The sequence below is a fragment of the Polypterus senegalus genome, chromosome 9 (assembly GCF_016835505.1).
Source record: "Polypterus senegalus isolate Bchr_013 chromosome 9, ASM1683550v1, whole genome shotgun sequence".
NCBI classification, from domain to species: Eukaryota; Metazoa; Chordata; class Cladistia; order Polypteriformes; family Polypteridae; genus Polypterus; species Polypterus senegalus.
In genome coordinates this window covers 19428906-19450718 of record NC_053162.1, presented here as the reverse complement: position 1 = coordinate 19450718, position 21813 = coordinate 19428906, and the positions used below count along the sequence as shown (strand labels likewise).

Sequence of the window (21813 nt, the reverse complement as noted above, 5' to 3'; positions counted from 1 at the left end):
TCCTTGGACCCATTGTCAGACCCTATGCTGGTACAGTGGCTCCTGGTGCACGACAATTCCTGGCCTCATGTGGTGAGAGTATGCAGGCAGTTCCTGGAGGATGAAGGAATTGATACCATTGACTGGCCACCACACTTTCCTGACCTAAATTCAATAGAACACCTCTGGGACATTATGTTTTGGTCCATCCAATGCCACCAGGTTGCACCTCAGACTGTCCAGGAGCTCAGTGATGCCCTGGTCCAGATCTGGGAGGAGATCCCCCACAACACCATCTGTCATCTCATTAGAAGCATGCACCGATGTTGTCAGGCATGTATACAAGAACACAGGGGCCATACAAAGTGCTGCGTACAATTTTGAGTTGCTGCAATTAAATTTTGGCAAAATGGACTAGCCTGCCACATAATTTTTTCACTCTGATTTTTGGGGCGTCTTTGAATTCAGGGCTCTGTAGGTTGATCATTTTCATTTCCATCAAACGATGTGGCATCCTTTCGTTCCTAACACATTACCCAGTCTATATCAGTATAGATATCCAGGAGGATTTCTTTTTCCCATTGAGATCTGATGTGTTTTCAAAGTGTTCCTTTAATTTTTTTGGGCAGTTTAGTTACAAGTTCAAAACAGAGGTTTTTCTTAAAAAGATACCTCACAGTTTCTTTCAAGGTTACTGAAGCAATTAGAAGCAAAATTCTTCTTCCTTCCATCTCTTCTCCCTCCGTCCACATCCCTCCAGTGAGTGTTGCCATCCTTCCACCCGACTCTGACTTAACTGGAGGAGGCTGCAATGCTTCCTTTTATTAAAGACTCAGGAGTACATCCGGTGACATGGCATATCCCAATGTTGTCCCTGTTTGAAATAAGCAGGTCTACTCTAACCTTGGTTTTCAACTTGCACCCATCACCCAAGTTTGTTGCAACCCAGAATCAGATATGTGAATTAAAAAAAAAATCAAAGGATTTCTGGATTGTAGATCAGACAATAGTTGTTTGTATGTAAGCAATCTTTAACTGTAACCGCGCAGCCTAATTCAAACTCAGTTCTAAAGCCATAACAAAATACATTCATCATTTTAAAGACAATCTTCCATCATCTATATGCAGGCTTTGTTTTATTTAGAAGTTACAGTACAATATGAAACTATTACTATCATGATATTTAAATCTCCCACTCAGTTATATTGTACTACCCAATGAAATTTCCCTTTAGGTAATCCAGCTATATTCACTATTGAAAATTAAATTTTGTGTGAGGCTTTAGGAGCTTATTGCACAGAGAAACGCTAGAATAATCAGGCACCAAAAGAGCTGGAAGCAGTATTAAATCATTTAATACAGTGATAATGAAAAGAGTTCTGAAGTTAGCAGGTAATTTTGGATGGTAAAAAAAATAACTGGAAAGAATAACATGATTCCATTTTAAAAATGAAAAGCAGTTTTAAAGATTAAATGTTGAGAGTGTCTCTGATGCTGTGCTTCTGTGTAACATTTTAATGGCATTTTATAAGTCAGTATGAAATAATCTTTAAAGGGCAATTTCTTTAAATATCAGTACAGCTACAGAATATTGAATGCTCAGGTTAGAATGAGGAAGAAAAAAAATCATAATGGAATAATCTGCAATTAAAAGTTACAATGAGGCAGATTTTTGAATGGTGAAAGGATGATGGCTTGTTGCTATTGTGGACTATGGCTGGCTTTTCATCCCGGCCAATATCCCCAGGCCACCAGGTGGAGCTCTCCCTGCAGCATGGAGGGGCCGTGAATACCAGCAGGGAATCCTGGACAATGGAGTTTTCCTCTACAGCCCTGCTGGATACCACAGGGGCCAACAGAGGATGCTGCAGGGAGGCACAGAGAGTCATATGTGCCCTATAACCCGGAAGTACATCCTAGGCAAAGCGACAGGGGAAGTGACGTACTTCTGGGATGAAGAAGAGGAGTTTTTATCTGACCGGAAGTGATGGGAAGTCACATGGACTGAAGGATTGGAAACACTTCTGGGTCAGGGAATATAAAGGACTGTGGGAAATCCCAGATGTCGAGCTGAGCTGGGTGAAAGGGTGACAAAGCTTCTGGGAGTGGTGGATTGATTATTGTAGTGTGTATTGATTATTTAATGAGTATTGTGGAGAGGAGGGTGCTTTGTGCACTATTTATTAATAATAAAGTCGATTATTGGACTTTTACCTGGTGTCTGGCATATAAGTCTGAGGTTTCAAGAGGACGATTGCGCCCTCTGTCTGCCACACTATATATATATACACAGGGTGTCCATAAAATCTGTGTGCAATTTAAAATAGTTGTAACTTTGTAAGTATATGTCAAGTCAAGTTGGGGAGCATGCACTGGTACAGTGCATTGCCGCACCCACTACACGATGAAACAACTCGGGATCCCGGTTGGCAACCCCCCAAGCAGACAAGCGGTCAAGTTCTACCCTCCAGAAGTGACCCTCTATCTGCCGCAGCCAGGTGTTATGTGGGAGGGTTAGGGTTGATGTCACCCTACAGTATTTTTAGTCAACTAATGAGAAACATGTGTATCAAATTTCATGAAAATCGCTCCAGCTGTTCGGAAGTGATGCTGGAACATACTGTAAATACACACACACATACATTGACTTTTATATATATAGATTAGTAGGGGGCTTCGCCCCTTACTCACGTCGCTCGCCAACCCCCCAGGCCTGCGCTACACGCCAGCCACTTCACGTCTCTGCTGCTCGCGTATGTGGATTTCACTTTCGCCAAAAAGCAAATTTCTCGTGGATAGGCCTCCGCATTGGGAAGAAACACTACTTTTCCCTGATGGTAACACGAATTAGAACAGGCATGTCAAACTCACTACCATTGGTGGGCTACTTTGACTGCCATACTGTACGTGCGTCAGCGGGCTGCACTGTAACAAATACTATTATACTATTATACAAAGTTACTGTAGCTTATATTATATTCATTATATTATATTCATTACTTATATAGGAGTCTTACAGTGTGAGATTTCTTTTGTCCTGACACTTGGCATCTCTTGTTAGTACCCAGTTCGTCAAAATCAGGCTTGAAATTTTGTGCAGCTGCAACTTTTCTGAGGGATGAAAGGTGCTCAACAGTAAGTCTTGAGCGAGGTGGGGTTTTGGTAGCTTTCATTAACGAAAACAATTGCTCACAAAGGTAAGTGCTTCCGAACATAGACAATACTCTCAATGCCAACTTACGGTTCTGCACGTACGAGGGTGGCAGGTAAGCATACAAGCCTGGCACACCAACTTCGTTGTATTTTGCCTTCAGAATAGAATCTGTCTGCAGTTCAGTCAATTCTATCTGGATATTCTCAGGCGCATTCTCAGCGTTGTAAGAGAACAGCGCAAAGTCCTGTTCGTCTGAACTAAAATCACAAAAACGCTCACTGAATTCATTGCTCAGTAATTCAAGTTGGAAAATAAATCCTCCAAAAATCCAATTTTACTTTACTAAGTTTACTTCAAAGTTTATATTGTAAAATAAGCTGATATGCAAAAAGCCCCCTGACCTACACTAATTTTACAAACTCAAAATCACAAAAATATGTTAATAAACAACTCACCAACGTCTCGTGTCCACTTCAGATCTTCAGCTGTAGTCTGCACTAACTGTTCGTTACAATACTAGCACAAAATTACATAAAACTAGAGCAAAAAAAGTGAAAATATGCAAGCTATTACTACTCGTGATGTTCAGTTCTCCCCAGTGTCCAGTCTCAGCAGCCCAGCCAGTAGTTAAACCTAGCAGTGGTGACTCTAGGCTTGTGGCGGCCCTGGGCAGAGAAAGAATCGGTGGCCCCTTCGCCCGCCAATATCAATATGGTATCTTATGCACGGCGGATGGCCACGTCCGTTGTGGACACTGCATAGCCACCTCGTGCTCATGACATACTTCTATATGCGCATGTCCGTAACTTGAAAACCAAGTGGCGACCCATGATATTCTCATTACAGCAGAACGTTATACTACTACATATAGCTTACTGCTGTGACTCTAGCGACATTAGTAAATACAGAGTACTAATTAACAAGAAACACAATGTTTTTCGGCCACATTGCTGTCAGCTGTGCCGTTATTTTCTCTTTTTGTTTTATATTCAATATATATTGGCGTGGCGGCCCTGTGCAGGTGCACAGTTTGTACATGCCTAAGGCTGCGCCTGCTGCCTGCTGCTGCAGCCTAGCACTTCATTTGTGACGTTGTGGCTCATTAACTTTGGTCAAGGCTTGTGGCTATACTAGCAGATGATGTTTCCGGTACTGTAATGTCATGGGAAAACGCGTTTTTGTCAGAAGGCAGAAGTAAGAAAAGTCATTAAGTAACGCTGAAGATGCAGAATGATGCAATCACAAACAGTAGATATCAGATAGTAATCATTTTGTACAAGTTCAGTTCTAACTAGGATCTGTTATGTGGGCTGCACAGATTTCTCTTGCGGGCCGCATGTTTGACATGCCTGAATTAAGACGATCTACAAGTCTCCGACTTAAAAGCCGAACTATATGTCATATCACATATGTCCACATATTATGTCTTTTTGCTGTTCCGTTATTTCACTGAGTAATAATTTCCATTTGTTTGCGCTAATGTGATCTTTACTATCAATTTTTTGAGACTTTTTTAGTACTTTCATTATCTCTAACCTGCTCTGCATATGTATTGCACCAACGTTTTTGAATTCTTTACGACGTTCTACTTTGTCATCTACTCTTTGTCTTTTATTTCCGGCCCCGGGCGTGGTTAAATCTCTTGGCACTCTCGGGACTTGAAATTATCTCTCTGGAAAAGTTACATCTTGTTCCAGGCTAAAAAGTCTTGTCTCGTCCCAGTATTTTTTTATATAATAGAGAGTCAACTTTAGCTACAATTATCTGAACTTACTTTCTAGTATATTTATAACTTGGGGTCAACTGCTGCCAAAATGCATTGGATGTGTGGTAAGAAATTTGAAAATTCATGTGTTGTTGTTAAAGTGGATGGTCACCAAACTTGACTTATGGGATCATTATAAGAGTCACATGCCGTGTGTCAACATTGGAAACTGTTTATCTGTTTTCTGTACCAAAAGATGCAGTTTTAAAAAAGATGAAGCCATCTCCAGCATCCATAGAAATGTTTAAAAATCTTAACTAGCCTAAAAGAAGCACATCCGTTACTTCTGAAGGCTGCATTACTTCTTGTGTATCTATTGTTAGCACTTTTTTCTAACATAAATTTACATAATTCAATTCATTTTCTGATGTTTGCCATTCAATCGTGTAGGAATTCATGAAGTTGTCAGTGTCCAGCATGTACAGTGGAACCCCGGGTTACGAGTTTAATCCGTTCCAGAACCAAGTTCGTAACCCGATCTCCTCATAACCTGAACGAATTTCCCCCATTTAAAATAATGGAAATGAGATTAATCCGTTCCAGCCCTCCCAAAAAGTCCCCAAAATCTCATAAATAATGAAAAAAAACATGTTTTTAAATAAGAAACAAACATCAAAATACTTTATTAGTAAATATAGTTAAATAAAAGATAAACCAACTTAAAAAAATGTAACCTTACTTTGGCGGCAGACGATTGCAGTTAACGGAGAGCGGCAGAGGAAGGAGGGAGGGAGGACTAGAGCACTGGTTGCATTTTCGGCACCTTCACATCAAAAAAAACTAAAATTGCACTTTCTTAACTGTACATACGTACATGAATTGTAAAAAAATAAACTTTCTTAACTTTAAACTTAGCCTAACACTTAACATTACGTACGTATGATTTTTTTTTTCGCTAATCACCTGTTTTTGCCTTTTTGGCTGCACTTTCGGCACCTTCACTTATAGCAGTTTCAGTTTTAGTATAAAGATACCTATGCAACGACGTTTGCTTTTGCCTGCTTTTTAAAAGCTTACAGAAGTGAGCCAAGCAGGTGTCATCAAAATTTGCTGCAAAACAACTAGTTGCCACTTTTTCTGGATGTTTCTTTTCAATGAAACTTGTAACCTTCTCCCACATTCCCAGCACTTCTTTAATTTCACTTGTCGAAATTTCCTCTGTCTCGACCTCCTCCTCACTACCGCTGATCTCTTGCAGAGCCTCCATACGTTGCATGTCCTGCAGCTCAAGCAACTCCTGTGTTGAGAGTTCCTCCTCATGTTCCTCAAAAAGCTCGTTGATATCACCCTCGTCAACCTGCAGACCCATCGACTTGCCGAGGGACACGATTTCATGCACTGGATCTATGTTGGGCACGTTGGTCTCGGTCTCGATCTCGGTCTCAGTATCAAGACCAAATCCTTCAAAGTCCCTCGCTGAAACCGCATCAGGCCTTCTTCCATGCAGAATTCAGTGTTCTTCTGGTCACTTCTTACCACGCCAGGTCAATCATGCGTAGGCATTGCACGATTTTAAAATGTTCTTTTCAGAACTCTCGGAGTGTTAGCTCCGTATTTTCTGTCACATTGAAGCATCGTTTGAACAGATGCTTCGTGTAGAGCTTTTTGAAATTGGAAATGACCTGCTGATCCATCGGTTGCAGGATTGAAGTCGTGTTGGGTGGGAGGTAGAGGACTTTTAAGAATTGATATTCTTCCCGGATGTTGTCTTGGAGACCGGGCGGGTGGGCTGGAGCATTGTCGAGGACGAGTAATGCTTGCAAAGGCAGTTTGTTTTCTTGAAGATACTTCTTCACCGCAGGTCCAAAGCAGAGATTTACCCAGTTGATGAAGAACTGCCGTGTAACCCATGCCTTTGGATTGGCACGCCACAACATGTGCAGTTTTTCTTTAAGAATCCTGTGAGTCTTAAAGGCTCGAGGATTCTCTGAATGATAGACTAGCAGTGGCTTCACTTTAAAGTCACCGCTAACATTTGCACACAATGCAAGGGTGAGGCGGTCCTTCATTGGCTTATGTCCTGGCATCTTCTTCTCCTCTGCTGTGATGTACGTCCTACGGGGCATTTTCTTCCAAAAAAGCCCCGTCTCGTCGCAGTTAAAAACTTGCTGGGGGATGTAACATTCTGTCTCGTTGAGCTGTGCGAAACGTGTGATGAACTCGCCAGCTGCCTTCTGGTCTGCACTTGCTGCCTCGGCATGTCTTATGACAGAGTGAATGCCTGATCGCTTCTTAAATCTGTCGAACCATCCATGACTAGCCTTGAATTCTGGTTCTACTACATCCGTAGATGTGGATGGTTCTTTCTGCTTCAGGTCATTGTAAATGATGCAAGCTTTCTCGCTTATGACTGTTTCAGTAAGCGTATCTCCTGCCAACTCTTTCTCTTTTATCCACAATAACAGCAGGTTTTCCATTTCTTCGTGGATAGCCGACCTTTGCTGTGTAATTACGGTCATGCCTTTTGCTATTTTTACATTCTTTATGGTCTCCTTTTGCTTTAGTATTGTGCATATCGTGGACGTACTGCGGTCGTAAATTTTGGCGAGTTCCATCACACGCACACCTCTCTCATGCTTTTCTATAATTTCCTGCTTCAACTCGACTGACAGCATCCTTTTCTTCTTGCTGCTGTCCTTTCCACTTCCTACCTTCTTTGAAGACATGGTTAATGCTCAATATGTATGATATGGCTCTGGGGAGATGGGGTAGAGGTTAACGGGTAAGAAAGGCGAAGCGGAAACTAGCGGTGACGTATCGGAGCTCGGCTCGTAAAACGGGCATGCCTCGTAAACCGGGCAGAAATTTTGCTCAGATCGCGGCTCGTAAACCAAATTACTCGTATACCGAGCTGCTCGTGAACTGGGGTTGCACTGTAGTGTGTATGGATTGTATGAAGAGTGACTAACCAAACAGGATGTTGCCTCGCCTTCTTATTCTGCATCACGGTCTTATTCTACACCCTGTTAGCAAAGCAGAAAATGGCTTAAAGAAGTATGATAGACTTGAACTTGTATATAATGTTATTTCTTTGTAAAAAATACAATATTGTATTAAACAGTTGCTCTTGATACACATATTGAATTGAATGATAATGATTTGATATTTAGAAAATGAGAAAATGGGGAAGATGACACATTATTAAGATAAGGCAAAAGATTTAAGAATGGTTTGGTGTATATTCTGTCAGTGTTGAAAGTGTTATTTTTACGTTTAAATATTAATGATTACTACCTATGTGAAGCTTTGCAGTGTCAGTGGTTTTCATATTAAAGTAGTATTTTTAAACAAAAATGATCTCTGCCCAGACTAGAGGAAAAAAGTGGAAATAATCTTGAAGGGATAGTAATGCCCCCTTGCCACTGCAGCACTGTAATGACAGGAACATTAATTGCCCATTGTCCTTGCAACAACAACAACAACATTTATTTCTATAGCACATTTTCATAAAAGAGAAAAAAGGACAAAGTAAGAATTAAAATAAGAGAACACTAATTAACATAGAATAAAAGTATGTTGAGGGAGGACAAAAAAAATATAAAAATTCTGGCAAGCAATGTTCAAACACAGTTTTTATGAATACAGGTAAGCAACTAAACAAGCACCATGGAAGAAGAAACTTCTGTGTTGGGGTGTTTTGTTTTTTCTATGAAGAGTGCCCAATCAGGGAATGAGATGATACACAAGATCCAATCAGGGAGGGATTTCTAATAAGCATGAGCCAATCAGAATTTGATTTGTTTCGTCCTTTGAAACGCTTTTACTTATCTACACCTTACAATACAATACAATACAATTTATTTTTATATAGCCCAAAATCACACAAGAAGTGCCGCAATGGGCATTCTTGACTCTCTAAGAAGACAAACAAAAACTCCCAAAAAAACCCTTGTAGGGAAAAAAAAGGAAGAAACCTTGGGAAAGGCAGTTCAAAAAGAGACCCCATTCCAGGTAGGTTGGACGTGCAGTGGGTATCAAAAATAAGGGGGTCAATACAATACAATACACAGAACAGAAAAAATCCTAACGACAGCATAAAAATTAAAATTTTACAAGTACGGACCACAATTTAACAGTAGATGATATCCCATAATATGATTTGTATATGTTTAAAGTCCTGGATACCTCAGCCATCTAGCTGCCTCCCCTATTTTGCCATTCCTGAAAGGACCCCTCTACCCCATGATTTCTGTGATCCTCCATCAGAGATGACTTTACCTTAGGCAGGCAAAACAACTTGGAAGGTGGGCTGTGGCACCGAGTGCCACTTACTTAAGACAGGCATTGAGCAACGCCAAGTTAAGCATCAAGAGGAACAAATTCAGAGATAACGACAATACCACTTCATACTCATATCGCTTGGTATTCACCATTTTGGTACCATGTTAAAATCTGATGTGCAGTTCCTCCTGGATCCTTGTGAATAATACGACAATCTTCAGTATTAGGAAGTTTGGCTTGTTTTGGACTCCATAGTTGAACCAACTATGAGATCCAAGCTGCCACATGTAAATGTACACTCTGCTTTTGGATCTTACTTAACAGAAACAGTAGTACTGAGTGATGTACATTTTATCAGTTACTGTTCAATTTATTGATGTGAAATCCATTGGGTGGAAGCTGTTTTATGTATTACTAGACATTCTAGCTGTCAAAGAGAAGTAATAAAATAACTTTAAAATATTTTCTATCTCTTAACATACTTGCAAGTTTCAGCTACTTTCCTCTATATTTGCGTGTGTGTGAATGTTTCTTCACCGGCGCTCCCTCTCTCAAGTGCGTTCCCATACAGCCTATTTTTTTCGAGGTGGCTTTCTCACATCCTGTCTGATTTTATACTTGCTGTCTTTGAAGGCGATACTCTCGGTGTTGCTCACATGCCATTTCTCCTCCTGGTGTGTCTCAGTCTCACACTCACACACCCTCTTTTGTCGCAACACCAATGCCAAACTGACCAATCACACCAAAGCCAGATTGACCAATCAAGATTGCTCAGAGGGACTGGACACATAGACTTTAGTGTTTTATTATACAGTAGATAGATATGTTTACTTTCTTCTTGAGGTCCAGTGTAAATAATAACTTATGTTTGTGTTATAGTAGGACAACAAAGCTAACTATATAAATAAATATATGATTATTATTAGTATAATTATTATAATAACTAAACTGAAATGATTTGGACTACTAAAAATAATAATAATAATAATAATAATAATAATAATAATAATAATAATAATTAGCAAGTCATAAAAGCTGAGCTCATACTTTAAAGAAAGGTTCACAAAAACTTTAAGAAATTAAACTGAATAGGGGGGGATACATTTCTGAAACATCTGTGTATTTAACTCAAAACCCCCTGTGTTGACCATACATTAGTTAACAGCCACATATTTCATATCTTCCCAGGGAATGTTCCGGCCTCTCTCTGTTCATCCCACTTGGTAACCCAGGATATGGGACACATGGACTTATACACCCGGTAGTACCACTCACAGGGTGTGACTTTCTCTCCTTTGGCGGTCAAAGCCTTTAGGCATCGGTGATAATCGAGGTAGTTCTGCCAGCAATGTCTGTTCTGATTCGTATTGGGGAACCTTGCATCAAATGGAGCAGTGCGGTACTTGGCCAGCTTTTCCTGAATGATGTCTGCCATTCTTCCTGCTTCCCAGGATATAAATTCTGCTTACTCAAGGTGACTAACAAATCCACAGTATTTACTGCGTAAAATAAAAATAGATTAAAATCAGATTGGTAAAATGTAGTTCAGTCTCGTTCTATTATCTTATTCTATTTCAATTCTGTAGTGGATTACTCAAATTGGATTAATAAAGTATCTATCTATCTATCTATCTATCTATCTATCTATCTATCTATCTATCTATCTATCTATTATATAGTGCCTTCATATCTATCTATCTATCTATCTATCTATCTATCTATCTATCTATCTATCTATCTATCTATCTATCTATCTATCTATCTAAAGAAAGAAAGAAAGAAAGAAAGAAAGAAAGAAAGAAAGAAAGAAAGAACGATTACAACCAGTAGCACAACAAGAAAATAGCTGACCTGAACTCTTTCCAGGAAGGCAGAAGTGAGAGGTTTGTAATGCTTGGTCTTGCTGTTTGTAATGATGGGCACTACCAAGTGAAGTTTTTCCACAGGTGTAAATGAATAAAGCAAAAACTCATATAAATATAATATCAGACACTGCTGCTTTATACAACCCCTCCTCTCTCTCTCTCATTATATCATTAACTCAACCTGAGCAACTTCTACAGTTTCTTCTTTTCAAGAAATAACGTTCAGTTCTATTTTGGTACAACCTTAAGGATCTTCTGGTGTCACAGCCAGAAGTGTTCCTAAAAAATCTGATACTTATTTATAAAGTAAATAAATATACTAATATATACTAAATATACAGATATTACAAAAATCATAGCTGCCACAACAGTTAGTCTGTTTGAAGCCAAAGCCAAATGAACGTGGATGCTCCACCGTGGGATTACACCATGGCTGAACAACACACCGTAGTCAGGGGCAGAGACAGTGAAACCAGCTGAAATTGACCAAGTCTGGAATTATTAAGTAAGAATTATACTTTTATTTTTCTTCACCGCATATTTTTTTATTTTGTAAGTTATGTTATTAATAAACTCAGCCCTTCAAGTCTGACAGGTCAGTAGTTGACACTTGTAATGAAACAGTGTTGAGATCGTGTCCATAGATATAATTTACAGTGCAACATGAATTCAACAATGTCATCAACACCTAAAAACAAAAATAACTAAAAAGACAAAAGTTAAAGAAATATTTTAAAAATACAGATGGGGTTCAAAGTGGCCACAGGTCACGATATGCCTGACCACTTTTGATTTACATTTTTAAATTCTTTTCATATTTCCTATTTCTAAGTTTTGCTTTTTGCCCTCCACCACCATAATCTGTTGTCTGTGGAGGAGGATTGAAAGCTTTAGATTCGTCAAAAATTTTGATCTCCGGTTTTCGACGGATCTCGACATTTTATCTCAATGATGGGTGTGTGTCTGTCTGTGTGTCACAGTTTCTTGAGGACAGTCTAGAGATTAAACAGCTGGACTGAAAAATAGCAAACTCGAAACTTAAGCCTGTTATGAGATGCCGATGATTAGTGAGATGATTATGAGATGTGCTGATTAGTTTTTGAACGAAAGAGAAAGATGCACTCTAGAGGAACCCTCAAATTCCGTAATTCTTCTCATCAATTGCTATCGTAATGACCTCATTTATGATCAGAAAGATCAGCATCAGAGAGGTAAATAATTGCTAAAATGTTTGGGTAACTTGGTTCCTAGGGCGCAAACCCTACTGACGCTCACGTCGGAATATTTTATGTTCTGTAATTTTAATTAATGTAAGCGAGATTCTACTGTACACTACTATACATATACATACATATATAGAGTAGAACCTTGTTTACAGTATACAAAATATGTGTATGTAATAAAACCTTGCTTGTACAGTATGAATTAAAGTTACATAATAAGAACATTAGAAGTAATTTGACAAATGAAAGAAGATTACTTAGTCCGTCAAGCTCATTTGTGTAGCTAATAGCTTAGCTACCCCAATATGTCATCCAGATATTTTATCACAGTTGTCATTGTTTCTGTTTCAACTCCATGTCTGGGTAGTTTGTTTGAGATTCTCACATTGCTTTTCATAAAGAAGTGCTTCCTGGCTTCAGACCTAAATGCACTTCCCCTTAATTTCCACTGGTGTCCTTGAGTAGATGATTCACGTTTTAGTGAAAAGTATTTTGCTTGATATACTTTATCAATACCTTTGATGACTTTGATGATCTTTTTACTGGGTAAGGCGTTATATAAATCAAATGTATATAAATAAAATGTATTATTATTATTAATAGGTCTCCACACAAACTCTTCTGCTTGAAACTAAATAGGTTTTTATTCTCTGAGTTTGTCACAGTAGGACATGGCTTTAAGTCCCATGATGCACTTGGTAGCTCACCCCTGCACAGGTTCATGTGCTGCTATGTCTTTCTAGTACTGTGGTGACCAGAACTCCACACAGTACTTCACATGCGGTCTCATTAGCGCATAAAATAGTTTGAGCATAACGTCTCTCAATTTATGTTCTGCAGTCTTTATGATATGACCTAATGTTTCATTTGCCTTTTTAACTGCTCTGCCACGTTGTTTAGATGATGAAAATGTTATGTTAACATAAACCCCTAAATCCTTTGCTTCCTAAGGAACAGTGTCTCCCATCTTGTATTTAGAATTTACATTCCTTTTTGGGTGGCATGGTGGTTCAGTGGTAGCACTGATGCCTCGCAGTTAGGAGACCCGGGTTCACATTCCGGGTCCTCCTTGCGTGGAATTTGCATGTTCTCCACGTGTCTGTGTGGGTTTCCTTCGGGTGCACCAGTTTCCTCCCACAGTCCAAAGACATCCAGGTTAAGTGCATTGGCGATCCTAAATTGTCCCTAATGTGTGCTTGGTGTGTGTGTGTGTGTGTGTGTGTGTGTGTGTGTGTGTGTGTGTGCGTGCCCGTGCGTGCGTCCTGTGGTGGGCTGGCGCCCTGCCTGGGATTTGTTCTTGCCTTGTGCCCTGTGCTGGCTGGGATTGGCTCCAGCAGACCACCGTGACCCTGTGTTAAGATTTAGCGGGTTGGAGAATGACTGACTTGACATTCCTTTTGCCCATGTGCAGCACTTGGCATTGTGTTAAACTGCATTTTCTAAGTGTTCACCTGGTTCTAAAGTTTGTCCAGATCTTTTGGAATTGTTTTAGATGCCTCCACAGGATCTGCAGTTCCTTGAATTGTATTATCATCCGCACACTTCACAAGTTTACTAACTATGCCACAGTATATATCATTAATATAAATCACACCCCTGAGGGTCTCTACCAATGACTTTAGCTCAGGAGGAGCAGTCACCTTCTTGGCACCCTCAACGATGACAGAGCTTACCACCCCTGCCATCCCCTGTCTTTACACAATGGCATTTAGAAATTTTCTACATTTTCCAGTGTAGGTTTTCTCCTTGATACCAGCGCATACCCAAGGCCTGTACCATCCTAATAAAAAGCTTCTGACCTTGGAAGTCTTTTGCCAATTGGGCTAACCTTTACACATCTTATTATATACTAAGTCTGAAACTGGAAACCAGTAACAGTGTCTGCATAAGTGTATATAACATGTTCTGTGTCTTTTCTTTTTGGCTAGGTTCTCCACGAAGCCCTGTGCATAAAAACACTCTGACATTAATCACCGTGACTACCTGCATCCTGGCAGTAGTGTTTGGCAGTCAACTGTCCTGTCCTCTCACTGTGAAGGTGACTCTCCATGTGCCTGAACACTTCATCGCAGACGGTAAGAGCAGGCTTTGGAGATTTTCTCTTAATAGATTTTTGCTGAAAGGTCACACATGCCATATAGAACAGTTTGCGTGGGTCATACAAAATAATGATGTCAACTGATGCAAGAAAATGAACTCATTTTTTAAAATAATTCTGTACTAATCAAAGGCTGATTTTTGTGCTTCTAAAGGGGAATAAAAAATGTGATGATGAATAGGCAGTGGTAAGTTTCGTTTTAGTGTTAATAATAATAATACTAGTGCTCGAGCCCTAAACAGAATAATCAGGTTTGATAATGGATGGATAAATGGAACAATATGAATATGTGTAATAATAAGAAAAAATATTGCAACGTATATTCTACATCAGTGATACACACAGCCACAAGAGTCAGATGTGCTTTTCAAATTCAGTTCAAGCCCAAATCTTGACATTATTGGAGACACACTAATAAAGAGGACTTCATTTCTTTTCTCTTTACAAGTAACGTAATTTTTCTTGTAGCAAATAATGTGATGAGTTTAGTTTTATCTACCAATATCAAATTTTGAACACATGTAATAATAATAATAATAATAATAATAATTATCCATGTATAAAAAATGATATTGTCTGTCCATCTCTCACACAATTACTGGCAAACTTGTGGGGCTAATGGTTGAACTAACAAACTAATGGATCTTAATTGAAACCTTATGACCCAATTTGTTCTGCAGATTCAAAATAATTTAGGTAGTGACAACCTGGTGGGCGACATGGTAGCGCAGTGGGTAGCGCTGCTTCCTCGCAGCGTGGAGTTTGCATGTTCTTCCCGTGTCTGCGTGGGTTTCCTCCCACAGTCCAAGGACATGTAGGTCAGGTGGATTGGCGATCCTAAATTGTCCCTAATGTGTGCTTGGTGTGTGTGCGCCCTGTGGTGGGCTAGCGCCCTGCCTGGGGTTTGTTTCTTGCCTTGCACCCTCTGTTGCCTGGAATTGGCTCCAGCAGACCCCCGTGACCCTGTAGTTAGGATACAGCATGGATGGACAACCTGGTGGCCACTTTACTGTTGGGCACTTTACTGGTGGGCAGAAAAGTTTATTGTATTGTTTTATCCACTTATTGATACCCCCCCGCCCAGGACATGGTACATACATCTTTGAATTTCATAATAAATTGTGACTTCCTAAAATGCTATTGTCTGTCACACAATTACTGGCAAACTATTGGGCCTAGAATGTTGATCATGAGCTTAAACAAAAGTATGACTTGGTATGTTCTGGAAATTCAAAAAAAAATACATTTTAGGTGCTTGTGAACTGGTGGGCAAGCAGAAAAGTTTATTGTAATTAAAACACAGTCCACGCAAACCCATCTATTGATACTCCCACAGGACATGGTACATAAAGTCTTCGGGTTTTTGTCAGTCAGTCAGTCATTTTCTAAACTGCTTTTTCCTCAACAGGGTTGTAGGTGGTGCTGAAGCCTAGCTCAGCTAGCATAGGGCGCAAACCCTGGACAGGGCGCCAGTCCAAGGCAGGGCAAACACACACAGTCACCCCAGTCACACACTACGGACAAATTAGTGTCACCAATCCAACTAACTTGCATGTCTTTGGACTTTGGGAGGAAACTAGAGTACTCTGAGGAAACCCACGGATTCACAGGGAGAACATGCAAACTCCACGCAGGAAGGGTCTGTGACACAAATCTATGCCTCCTTACTGCAAGGCAGCAGCAGTACCACTACACCATAATTAAATTATGGTCCCTGCAAGCTTATCTTCTGATTTTCCCTTAGGACACGGTACCAATGGCTTCATAATTCATAACCAAGTGTAACTTCACAAGTTTGTCAACGTTGAGTGTAGAGCTCACTATTCTTCATATCTAGCCTTTTGTAGCATTTTATTTTAGGACTGTGGGTCCTCATGTTTCACTAGAAATAATAATAATAATAATAATAATAATAATAATAATAATAATAATAATAATAATAATAATGTATTGGTAGATAACAATAAATGGGGGCACAGTGGTTCAGTGGTTATTGCTACTGCCCAACAGATCCCTGAGTCTGAATTCTAATTGTTGCCTAGTCCCTGCCTGTGTGGACTTTACATGGTCTCCCTTTGCTTCTTCAAGTGCACCATTTTAATATTATAAAAAAACTGCATAATAGATTGGCTGACCAATTTAAACTGGGCCTGTCTGACTGTGTGTGTGTGTGTGTTTACATGAACTTACTCTGTAATAGACTTTTACCCCAAAGAAAGTTAGCCTTAGTATTCTGCCTGAAGCTACAGGGGATGATAATTAGAATAAGAATAAAATAACAATCCCAACAACCATAAACTGACTGTAGAGGTTAGAAATTAGATGAATAGTCTCTCTATTTTAAAAAAATTTATGGAAGGCTTGGATGAAGACGATATGTGATTTTCTCGGAGACACCTTAACGTCCCGTGAGACAAAAGGACAGGTGCTGTACAGGCTTTTAATTGATTGATGCACAGCGCGACACAAGTAGTACACGCAGCGCAGCAGCAGCAGTAAGCCAGCAGCTGATCCGACCGGATCTCCTTAGCGTGCGTTCAGCCCCCACTTCACAACGCGAGCGGCAGAGATGTAAAGTGGCTGGCGTATAGTGCACCCCGGTGTGGTTGGGCAAGCGAAGTGAGCAGGGGGCAAAGCCCCCAAGTAATAATAATAACAATAATCATAATAATTACTCCAGACAATATCATCTTGTCTTGAGGCCATCAAGAGCAGGATGAAAGCCTCTCTAATTGATGAACAAATGAACAACCTCTTGTTAAAACCAATCCATGGTCATTTCTATAGACAACTATGTTGACATGAAACTGACCACCTTTTAATGGTTTCAAGGCTCTGGGCTGAAGGGTCAGACAGAGATCTCCTTATGGCAGCTCCGGATCAGGGTGTTAAAACATGCTATAATCAGGAGAATATTCTCAAGATGGATTTTGACAGTAAGTGCAGGATATACCAGCAATAAAAAGAGGACATCAAATCATATTGTTTCTAGATACTCAGTGCTAACATCAAAGGAATACACTTATCGACACAGTCAGATAAATAGCTACCCACACTGGTCAGTGCTCCATGAGCTAGGCCTTCCAGATCTCCATCACTGGTATGATGACCAACCTGAAAAGGTGATTGAGAATGAGAACATCATGGTTATGTATAATATGGCTGCGAGCACCAGTCATGCAATTGGAGACAACAGTTTGGCTATCATTATCCATGACAGGTTATGTCTACTCCTCAACATAGCTGTTCCTTATTACATGACTGTCTTCGTCAAAAAGGTACAAGTGAAGCACAAAGGTTCATGTGGTTCTGGTTGTAGTTGGAGCGGTTGGAACTGATCGACTAGGTCTTCAAAAGTATCTTGATGAACTGCCAGGTAAAGTGAGTGCTGCCCAAGTGCAGAAGACCTTAGACCTGTTTACATACTTTGTAAAGTCTGACAACTCTGCAATAAGACCAAAAGATCTTGGTGGGTTTCCAATTAAAAGTGACAAGTACAAACTGAGAAAAAATATAAATAAATCTCTCTATTATATAAAAAACCTGGGACAAGACAAGACTTTTTTCAAGAGTTTTTTTCAAGTCCTGCAAGACAAAACTTTGGCCATGAGATTTGTTCAAGTCCTGGGCTCCTCTCAACCATTTTCAACCACGCACACGGTACTCTCACCTCTCATTCGTGTGAATGCTTTTGACAGGCACAGTTCCTGTTCTCTCACCTCTTATAAATTTAAGTCCCCAATAAAAGAAGACTTATTATGTCCAAATCTTATTGAAGAATTTCATCACGAAGGGTTATCAACAGAAAAAATGAGTACGTGGGCGATCCTAACACCGAGAAACGATGAAGTCATTACGTTTTACTATTTTTTACTATAGTTAATTACTCGCTGTAATGTAAAATAATTAGGTCTATTATGCATATGTAACAATTCCCATGAAAATAAAAAATCTGTTTAAATTGTACATCCACATCCCTATATGCGAGCGGCAGAACCACAAAGAGGTTAGCACCTACCGCAGGCCCGGGGGTTGGCGAGCAGGGGGCAAAGCCCCCTAGTAATAATAATAATCTTTTTCTTATTTTGGCTGCTCCCATTTGGGGTTGCCACAGCAAATCATCTTTTTCCATATTGTCCTGTCCTCGTCATCTCGCTCTGTTACATCCTCTACCTGCATGTACTCTCTCAGCACATCCATAAACTTCCTCTTAGGCATTCCTCTTGCCACCCTCTTGCCTGGCAGCTCTATCGTTAACATCCTTTTCCCAATATACCCAGCATCTCTGCTCTGCACATGTCCAAACCAACACAATCTCATTTCTCTAACTTTATCTGCCAACCGTCCAACTTGAGCCCTAGTAATAATAATTAATGTATGTGTAGATAACAATAAATGGATTCACAGTGATTCAGTGGTTATTTCTACTGTTCTACAGGTCTGCCTGTGTGAACTTTACACACTCTCCTTTTGCTTCTTCAGATGCATCATTAAGCCTTTCAACCAGGTTACTTGCACCTAATCCATCCATCCATTATCCAACCCGCTATATCCTAACTACAGGATCACGGGGGTCTGCTGGAGCTAATCCCAGCCAACACAGGGCACAAGGCAGGAAGCAACCCCGGGCAGGATGCCAGCCCACCGCAGGGACTTGAACCTAATATTTTTTTTCAATTTCCAGAACATTTAAAGTCACAATCTTTAGATTAAGATCATGATCAAGGCTCTAGCCCCAATAGTTTGGCAGTAATCTCGAGACATGGACATCGTAAAGAAATGTGGTTTAGGTTGGCTGACCAGTCTAAATTGGACGAAATAGGATTGTGTGTGCTTGCATGAACTTATTCTGCAATGAACTTGCACTTCATAGAAAGTTGCTTTTGCCCAGAGGGGACTGGGCGGTCTCTTGGTCTGGAACCTCTACAGATTTTATTATTTTCTCCAGCCTTTGGAGTTTTTTTTTGTTTTTTCTGTCCACCCTGGCCATCGGACCTTACTCTTATTCTATGTTAATTAATGTTGACTTATGTTTATCTTTTATTGTGTCTTCTATTTCTCTATTCATTTTGTAAAGCACTTTGAGCTACATTTTTTTGTATGAATATGTGCTATATAAATAAATGTTGATTGATTGATTGATTGCTGTAGCTCTAGTCTTCTGTCTGAAACAACACAGATAGTCCTGAAATGTAGAATAAGTGAGTTAAATAAATGGTTGGGGCAATGATTATTGAAATAAGAATAAAATAATAACCCTAACAAACATGAACTGAATGAATGAGTTAGAAAATGGATGAACAGCATTAACAGCAACAACAACAACAATAATAATAATAATAATAACACATTTATTTACTTTTTTCATGCTGAAAGAGCCTCAGGATGCTTATAATAATAATAATCATAATAGTATTTAACAGGATAGAGGGAGCTGCCCAGGCTTTATTTTGCTATATTTTTTCCCATGGCTACTCATACATTTAGAGCTGCCAAATGTCAAAAAGAATTCAGCACTTCAGGGTAGCCATGTGATTAAAGCAAGCACTTTAATCAAATCATCCATCCATTTTTGAGAACCCAACATTCAGCAAAAGCTCTTTTATTGAGCACCAAGATGCTTTGATGGGGAACGGTTAATTTTCCATAACTAATTTTAGAAATGGAATTAATTGCAATGTCCATCAAAATGTCATTTAAGTGAATTGTCTGACTTGCTCACTGACATCCAATGATAACCACAGCTTTTTATTCATACTTATCCATCAAGCATAAGGCATAAAACGACACAAAAAATCAAGTACATATTATTGTCCTCTGATTTTCTGCTTACTAGTCGGCTTTATATGTTAAAGGCACCACTATCAATATTTTAAAGCCTCACTAATTATTATGCCAGTCATATGCTTTTATGTTATGCACTCTTGTCTTGTTCATGAAAGGTTTCTTCAGTAGCTTCAGTATTCTCACACATTTTAAGATGTGCACCTGTTTGGCTAGTTGTATCAATTGTGGTTGTTTTCTTCTGGGCTTGGTGGATGGGTTTCTGAATTCTCCATGGTATATCCTGCTATGTATCCATTAGGCAAATTGATCAGGTTCATTCAGAACCACATACCACTGTCACTAGTCTTCGGAGACTAGCAAGAAAAAATGTCATTGTCCTGTATATGTTGTGGCCGAAAGCTGGAATGACAGGCTTGCTGAAGAAAATCTGGGGCACCAATCAGGGGCATTTAATAAACAGAAAGTCCAAACAAAAAGAAAATGTATGTTAGGTGTTATTGCCCTTGTACTTTCAACAAGATTTATCAAGTTCGTCTCTAGCCATGTAATAGGGACAGTTTGCAAGGAAGGCTCTGTCCAGCAGGTAACTCTTGCCAAAATGACGCCTCCTTCAGGGCAGCCAGGGTTCTAATGGTCAGGGAGCTGGAAGGGGTGGGGTTACTGTAGGTGACCTCACTTGGTGGTTTCTCTGTGCTGCAGGGAGAGAAGGATAAGAAAGTGTCAGTGATAGCACCCCCTCTCATCCTAGCAGGTAATTACTTACCTTGAAAGAGCCTCTGCCACCCACACATGACAACGCACAACACGAAACTTACATTAAGTGGCATTTTGGAATATAAATTCAATTCAATATAGTGTTGAAGCACAACATGCATAAGCACATAACAATACAATACCAGAAAGTTATGCAATAATACAACATATAACAAACAAAGAGAAAATATGTGAAACCGTTTAATCATGGTTTTCTCCTGTTCTGCTACTTTATCGATGAATGACACTAACTAACCTCATGGTTCTTTGATTTTGTATTGATGTGAAATGCCCTATTACACCTTCCAGCCCGACTACCTGGTACTCGCCACAGCACCCTGCAATACTTACCCTTGGGAACCTCCAGCAATGAGTTCCACACTCGCAACCATAGTATATGCATTTCAGAGCAGGTCATCCACCTGAAGCTAAGCATGTATCCTAAAGGACGTGAATTAGAAGAAAAGTTGACCCTTAACCCCAATTGCTAGTGTCAGTAAACACACAGGCTCGTCACAGTAAGGATAAATGGCTTTTTTTATCTTTCTCTGTCCATCTTTATAGACCATTAACAGAGTTCTCTACACATCTTGAGCCTGAACTAGTCACCCCAGCTGCCCCAAGGTGTACCCTATCCTCTTAGTGTTTTGACCTTGAGAGTGCCTAAGCACACATTGTACAAAAATTACTCAAAATGCTAATTAAAGAGAAGAAAACTGACAAACCCCAGATAGGCAGAACAAGGGCAAATCTGGTATCTTTAAAAATAAAAATATTAAATTGTCACAGAAATGCTCTGTTACAAAATTAGGGAAAAGCTTCATGGAGCAGAAGGGGCAAATGGGAGTCGCCTGAAAAGGCAAAGGCAATCCAGATGCAAACAAGTCGTAAAACACAAATCAGAGAAGGATCAGAAAACAGCTAAAGGTCAAAAATCCAGTAAATCATGAAAGCACAGAATAAACACC

General features: G+C 39.7%; 2 protein-coding genes across 3 annotated transcripts in view; one reads left to right on the top strand and one right to left on the bottom strand.

The window, feature by feature from the left end:
* The window catches only part of LOC120535132 (astrotactin-2-like), a 2291264-nt gene that overhangs the window by 1010850 nt on the left and 1258601 nt on the right, over positions 1 to 21813 (top strand). For both annotated transcript variants that reach the window (XM_039762741.1, XM_039762742.1), the window contains one exon: positions 14136 to 14282. In XM_039762741.1, the coding sequence (XP_039618675.1) occupies positions 14136 to 14282 (147 nt within the window). The remainder of the gene's footprint in view (positions 1 to 14135; positions 14283 to 21813) is intronic.
* Positions 10294 to 10554, bottom strand: LOC120535136 (cytochrome c oxidase subunit 6B1-like). The gene has a single exon (XM_039762744.1). It carries the CDS (start codon positions 10552 to 10554, stop codon positions 10294 to 10296), a length of 261 nt encoding a protein of 86 aa, XP_039618678.1.